This window comes from Rhinoraja longicauda, chromosome 26 (genome assembly GCF_053455715.1).
Source record: "Rhinoraja longicauda isolate Sanriku21f chromosome 26, sRhiLon1.1, whole genome shotgun sequence".
NCBI lineage: Eukaryota > Metazoa > Chordata > Chondrichthyes > Rajiformes > Arhynchobatidae > Rhinoraja > Rhinoraja longicauda.
In genome coordinates this window covers 21,744,849-21,752,297 of record NC_135978.1, presented here as the reverse complement: position 1 = coordinate 21,752,297, position 7,449 = coordinate 21,744,849, and the positions used below count along the sequence as shown (strand labels likewise).

General features: G+C 52.1%; 1 protein-coding gene across 4 annotated transcripts in view; it reads left to right on the top strand.

Annotated features, from left to right (window-relative positions):
• Nucleotides 1-6,866: 6,866 nt before the first annotated feature.
• Nucleotides 6,867-7,449, top strand: part of LOC144606487 (Na(+)/citrate cotransporter-like) — a 35,791-nt gene continuing 35,208 nt past the window's right edge. For all 4 annotated transcript variants that reach the window (XM_078422657.1, XM_078422656.1, XM_078422655.1 and 1 more), the window contains exon 1: nt 6,867-7,002. In XM_078422657.1, coding sequence (XP_078278783.1) covers nt 6,895-7,002 — 108 coding nt within the window. In that variant the 5' untranslated portion in view covers nt 6,867-6,894. The remainder of the gene's footprint in view (nt 7,003-7,449) is intronic.

Sequence of the window (7,449 nt, the reverse complement as noted above, 5' to 3'; positions counted from 1 at the left end):
ATGTGTGTTTTGTTGTTTGTGTTTTGTATGAGTGTGTAACAGGGACTTCCCGTCTGTAGTGCACTGCATTCAGTGCTCACGATGTGCTCTCCTCTGCACTGGATCATCAGAGGCAGAGCTCCTGCTGACTCAGTCTGACTCTGAGTTCCTGCTCCCTTTACCTCTCCCTCCCTATCCCACTCTCACCACACATCGTTCCAACACTACCCCTGTCTCATGTCTGGGTACAGTACCTGTGGACTCAATATTGAAGTCACCAATGGTTGGGAAGCCGTCTTTCATTTTCTCTCCACAGATGTAGCTGTACCTCCCATTCCTTTCTTTTCTATCTCCAATTGCTGCTTCTAAAAGTAATTGCATTAATTAAACCACGTGGATATACAGAGAACGAAGGGATATGGATCACGCGCAGGCAAGATTAGTTTAACTCAGCATCATGTTTGGCACAAATATTGTGGGCCGAAGGGCCTGTACCTGTGCTGTACTGTTCTATATTCAATGTAATTGTTACCCTGAATAACCTTGGTGTTCACCCAAGTATTTCCTCCCCGACCTCAATCCTTCCCCTCTGCAACTTAACCCATGCCTGCCTCTGACGTCAGGTGCAGGTTCCCTAACTATAGAGATACAACGTGGGAACAGGCCATTCGGTCCACCGAGTCCGTGCCAACCAGCGATCACCCCGTACACTATCACTATCCTATACCCTATGGACAATTTACATTTACAGAAGCCAATTAACCTACAAACCTGTATGTGTCAAGAGTGTCGGAGGAAACTGGAGCATCCTGAGAAAACCCACGCCTTCACGGGGAGAACATACAAACTCCGCACAGACAGCACCCGTAGCCAGGATCAAATGCAGGCCCCTGGTGCTGTGAGGCAGCAACTCGACCGTTGCGCCACCGTGCTGCCTGGCCAACATTGCCTGACATTGACTCTGCCCCTGTCCCTGCCGCACTTTGTCATGTTGGGGGAATGTACGTGATTGAGCTTGTTGCTATGTGTGTGGGTTTAGGAGTCGTGGTGTTTGTTTTGTGTGTGTTAGAGCGTGAATACGAGTGTTTGTCAGTGTAAGCGAGGCCCAGGAACAGATTTAGCTGGGCTGGAGATCAAAGAAACATTAAAAGAAAAATATCTCCCTGATATTCTGTCGCACTTTTTTTGTGTGAAGGGACGTGAGATCGGGGAGGCTAGGCCTGATGTCCATGGAGTGGAGCAGGTGGAGAGGCCACATGAGGTCTATAACACTATGAGGGGTGTGGCTAGGGTGGAGTGTAGGAGGCTTTTACCCATAACAGAGGTAGACAAACCAGAGGACATAGATTTAAAATAAGAGGGGGGGTGGGGGGGAGAGGGAAGAGATTCAGGGGGGAACTCGGGGAGAATCTCTTCATCCAGAGAATGGTGAGTACCTGGAACACACTGCTGGAGAGACTGGGGAAGCAGTCACTGACAGTGTTTAACAAGTGTTTGGATGATGATCACTAGAACTTAGATCAGGAACAGACTCTTCAACTCACGATGTCCGTACCAAATATGCTACCAAGTGAAACTAAACTCTGCCTGCACGTGATCCATATCTCTCCATTCCCTGCGTATCCATGTGCTAATCTAAAAGTCAATAGTCAATAGTCAAGACTTAAACGTCACTATCCCAAGCAGCATGTTCCAGGCTCTCTGTGTAAAATAAACTTGACCTGCACATCTCCTTTAAACTTGGCCTCTCTCTCGTTAAACCCATTCTCATTTCCACTCTGGGAAAAGGTTCCGACTCTCTACTATATGCCTCTCGTAATCTTATAAACTTTTAGCAGATCTCCCCTCAGCCTCCGACACTCCAAAAAAAAAAACAATCCAGGTTTGTCCAACCTCTTCTTGCAGCTAATAGCCCCTAATCCAGGCAGCGTTGTGGTAAACCTCCACTGTACCCTCTCCAACACTACCATGTCCTTCCTGTAATGGGGCGATCAGAACTGCACACAATGTTCCAAATGTGGCGCAACCGAGTGCTGGGAGATGTGCTCTGGGTCCTCAGTGCCTGCAGAAAGAAGCATCAAAACCACCGAAGGATCCAGAAACTGCGGCTAACTCTGCAGCTCCCCAGGGGCAGAAAGGACATGTCATTTATGATTGTCAACAGCCAAAGACATTTTGAAGGGAGAAACATAATATGGTATTCGAATATTTAAAATATTGTAAAAATGCTTTAAAAAAAATCTGGAATATCATGTGGAGATCAGAATGGATGTTTGCAACTGGACATGGGTTTAAGTTATTTTTCAGGTTGGGTGGGGTGGGGTGTTGTGGCCAGGCCAGTAATTATTACTGAGAGGGTTGGCGTGAAATCTCCTGAACCATTGCAGTCCTTGTGGTGAAGAGGATGGCAGGATATTGATTCTGAAATTGTTCGAGGTTGACGGGGAACCTGCAGGTGAAGATGTGCTGTTCCTGCTGCCCTTTTGGTGTGGGAAGTCCTGTCGATAGTGATTGTCCCACTGGTGGGCCCTTTCTGTGGGTCTTGAGGCGGCTGAGCAGGCTGATCGTGGATGTACCCTCCCCGGGTGCTGCCTGTGGGTGACATTGTTTACCGTGGGGAGACTGGTGCACGGACAGACACCACACGGTCCGTGACAGAGTCAGAGCCGGGTCCAAGGGCACGCACCACACCACGGTTGGGAGTCTCCCTGCTGCAGGTTCTTCCACCTTCTCAGCCGTCGAGGTCTCCACCCGCTGGCCAGCCTCCATCCCGGCCTGTTCCACCGCTGAGGTAGTCTCCTTGAGTCAAGAACTCCCCCCCCCGTCTTCGACGGATTGCCAAGAGCGTACTTCTCAGGATCTCAGACACACTCATGCGCCTCCACCACGACAAGGCGCCGGCCCTTGGGGAAGCTTGTCAGAGCGGTTTGCTTGTGAGCAACTGCAGTGCCTACTGTAGACCGTGCACACCAAAGAATACTAGAGTAACGGTGCACACTGCAGCTGCCGCACTCGGTGGAGGGAATGGGGCAACTCGCAAACCACTGGAGGAACTCTGTCTCCACAAGATGGCACAGCTGGTGGTCTTGCTCCCTCACAGCGCTAGATACATCGGTTCGATCCTGAAGTCGGGTCCTGTCTGTGTGGAGTTTGCACTTCATCCCTGTGACTGCATGGATTTCCTCCGCATGCTCTGGTTTCCTCCCACGTCCCGAAGACGTGAGGGTTTGTAGGGTAATTGGACACCGTAAATTGCCCCTTGGATGCAGAAAATGGGATAACATAGAACTAGTGTGAACCAGTGAATGATGGTCAGTGTGGACGTGTGCTGAAGGGTCTGTTTCCAATTAAAGAATTGGGATCTGAAGAAGAGTTCCCACCCAAAAAAATATCTGTCCACTTCCCTCCGCAGATACTGTCTGCCCTGCAGAGTTCCTCCAGCGTTTTGTGTTTTGCTCAAGATTCCATCATGTGCAGTTCTTTGTGTCTCCACTATGGGAGTTGGTTTGTGTTGGATTAAGTCGTACTGAGTGTGTAGGAAGGAACTGCAGATGCTGGTTTAAACCGAAGATAGACACTAAAAGCTGGAGTAACTCAGCGGGTCAAAGATTCTGTCCGTCCCGCTGATTTCTTCCAGCTTTCAGTGTCTATCTTAAGTTGGACTGAATTGCGTTGAGTTGCCCTGCGTTCAGTGAATTGGATTGGGTTATGAGGTTAGGTTTAATTGGGATGGGTGGTCATAAGATCATAAGTGATAAGAGTAGAATTAAGCCATTCAGCCCATACTCCGCCATTCAATCATGGCTAATCTATTTCTCCCTCCTAACCCCATTCTCCTGCTTTCTCCCCAGAGCCTCGGACAAACGTACTAATCAAGATGTTTAAATTGGTTGAGTTGGGTAGTGGTGGGGTTGCTTTAGGGTTGGATTGTTATTGGTTGGGTTGCGGTTGAGGCTGGGTTGTGATTGGGGCTGGGTTGGGTCAGGGTTGGGTTTGGATGGGGGAATGTGTTGGGGTTGGGGTTGAGGGTTGGGGATGTGTTGGTGTTGGGGCTGGGTAGGGGGTGGGGTTGTGTTGGGTTTGTGTTGGGGTTGGGGATGATTTGTGTTTGTGTTGGGTTGGCTAGGTTAGGGTTGGGGCTAAGTTGAGGTTGGATTGGTGCTTTGAGGTAGGGTTGGGGTTAGTGTTAGGTTGGGGTGGTATGGTCTTGGGGTTAGGTTGGGGTGGGGTTGGGTAGCAGTGGGGTTAATGTTGGGATGGGGTAGGGATTTAGGTTGTTGGGGTTGGGTAGGGTTAGGGTTGGCAGGAAGTCTGTGGTTGGTTTGGGGTTGGGAGTGATTGTTGGGTTGGGTTTTGTTTGTGTTGCGTTGGGTTGGTTGAGTTGGTTTTTTTGGTGTTGAGCTGTGTTTGGTGGGGTTGCCTTACATTCATCAGCCCCAAAGCCCAGAGCAATACAAGCCAGCGGCTGAGAGCAAGCTGCAGAGTCTTCACCCACAACTTTGTGCAGATCTAGCCTCATTAACACTACAACCAAGAAAGCATATTAATGCCTCTGCGTCCTCAGGAAGCTAAGGTAATTCAACATGTCTCCAATAACCTTCACCAATTTAGGCCACACAATGGCGCAGCTGGTAGAGCTGCTATCCTGCAGTGCCAGCGACCCTGGTTGAATTCTGCTGTCGGGTGCTGTGTGGAGTTTGCATGTTCTCCCTGTGACTGCATGGGTTTCCTCCTGCTACTTTGGTTTATTCCCACGTCCCAAAGACATGTGGGTTTACAGGTTAATTGGCCTCTGGAAATTGCCCCTAGTATGTAGGGCGTGGATAAGGATGTGAGATGTGAGATACCATAGAACCAGTGTGAATAGGTGATCGATGGTCGGCGTGGACCGATGGGCTTGTTTACGTACTGTGACACTGAAACTAACCTAAAATTAAATTTCTACAGATGCCCAACAGAAAGCATACTACCGGGATGCATCACTATTTGGTAATGCAAGTGCACTGCCCAAGAATGCAAGAAATGTGTAGAGGTAGCAGTCCATTACACAAACCAGTCTCCTCTACCATCAAATCTGTCTACATTGCCTCAGGAAAGAAGCCAACAAAATCAAGGCCACAACACCCTGGTCATTCTCTCTTCTCCCCTCTTTCATCGGGCAGAAGATACAAAACCCTGAAAGGACACACCACCGGATTTAGGAGCAGCTTTTTCCCTGCTGCTGGCAAACCTCTCATATACTTGAGATGAATTCCCGCTCTACCAATCCACCTCATTTTGGCCCTCGCACTTTTTGTTATCTGCACTCTATTTATTTTTGCTTTTGCACAACCTCACGGACTTGTGTAATTTCAAGATCATTGTCCAATGAACAGGCACGATGAGGTACAATGAAAAATCTTGCTTGCAGCAGCACGACAGATAAATAGATAATAGATAAATATAGACTCAGATAAACACGAAGACAAATTACACATAAATTGCACAGAAAATTCTACAAGAAAGAGCAAAACCATAATTAGAAAACAAAGCAAGTCTTTGGTAGTGCAAGCAGTGGTCTGTAGATTTCCGTGGCTGAGTTTGGATTAGGGTTGTGCAGGTTGGTTCAGGAACCTGATGGTTCCAGGAAAGTAGATGTTCCTGAACCTGACGGTGTTGGACTTTAGGGCGATGTGTCGCTGTGAGAAGAGGACATGGGGACCCTAGATGATAGATGCCGCCTTCTTGAGGCAGCGCCACATGTAGATATATTTTATCAAATAGAGGGGAGGGCTGTGCCTGTGTTGGACCGGGCTGAGCTGAGTCCATCACACTCGAGTGTGGCAGAGGTTGGTACCCCAGGGTTGAACTGGGAAATAATGTTTGCGAAAGAGTGCAGACAGTGAGCACGTCCAGTAATCTTGCCGAGCTGATTACCTCGACCATTACCATCTCCTCCCACACGCTGACATGATATTCTGTCATTGTGGGAGCATGTCACTGTATCTCAGTACACTTGACCAGAATAAACCAAAACCGACACCAAATCACACATCAAACTTTGGATAAAGGCATTCCCCAACTCACGTAGGTAAACTCGCACTTACGTAAGCAATTCTAGAAGCCCCCCGCTTTAAATCTGAGTTGCGTGTCTCGCTGGCAGTGCGCTGCTGTGCAGGCGGCTGTTCCCGCAAGCCGTTGGTGGGGGAGGGGGGGGGGGGGGGTGAGCCGTTGGTGGGGGAGGGGGAGGGGGGGTGAGCCGTTGGTGGGGGAGGGGGAGGGGGGGTGAGCCGTTGGTGGGGGAGGGAGCCGTTGGTGGGGGGGGGAGTGAGCCGTTGGTGGGGGAGGGGGGTGGGCAGTTGGTGGGGGAGGGGGAGTGAGCCGTTGGTGGGGGAGGGGGGTGAGCCGTTGGTGGGGGAGGGGGGGGTGAGCCGTTAGTGGGGGAGGGGGTGAGCCGTTGGTGGGGGCGGGGGAGTGAGCCGTTGGTGGGGGAGGGGGGGTGAGCCGTTGGTGGGGGCGGGGGAGTGAGCCGTTGGTGGGGGAGAGGGGGTGAGCCGTTGGTGGGGGCGGGGGAAGGGGAGTGAGCCGTTGGCGGGGGAGGGGGAGTGAGCCGTTGGTGGGGGAGGGGCGGTGAGCCGTTGGTGGGGGCGGGGGAGTGAGCCGTTGGTGGGGGAGGGGGAGCCGTTAGTGGGGGGAGGGCGGGCGTTGGGTGGGCGGAGCGTTGAGGGGGGTGGGGAGGGGGAGCCGTTGGTGGAGGGCGAGGGGCGTGAGCCGTTGGTAGGGAGGGGATCGGGTGGGGGGAAGAGGCTGTTCACGGGGCAGAGGGGGTGAGCCGGTGGGTGAGGGTCTGAGTCGAAGGGGTGAGCCGGGGGGAGAGGGGGTGAACCCGGGGGGAGGGGATCGGGGTGTGAGCCGGGGCTGACCAGTTGTGGGGAGATGCTGTGGTTCCTGAGGGTGCTGCGGGAGTTCCGCGACCCGTTCGCTCTCACTCTCACTCTGCCCGTCCTTGTGCTGCTGCCGCTGCCCCTCGTCCTGAGGAGCAAGGTAAGTACCCCCACACCAGTGACCCCTGACCCAACCCCGGTGACCCCTGACCCGACCCCGGCGATCCTGTCCTGACACCAATGTCCCCAGTGACCCCTGTCCTGACCCCCCAGTAACCCCTGTTCTGACCCCCCAGTGACCCCTTTCCTGACACCGATCCTGATCCCCAGTGACCCCTGTCCTGACCCCCAGTAACCCCTGTTCTGACCCCCAGTGACCCCTTTCCTGACTCCTGTCCTGATCCCCAGTGACCCCTGTCCTGACCCCCAGACCCCTGTCCTGACCCTCCAGTGACCGCTGTCCTGACCCCCCCAGTGACCCCTATCCTGACCCCCAGTGACCCCTGCACTGACCCCCCCAGTGAGTTGCTTCTTTTTTTTTTTTCCTAATCAGATGTGCAGCACTTTGGTCAACGTGGGTTGTTTTTAAATGTGCTATACAAATAAA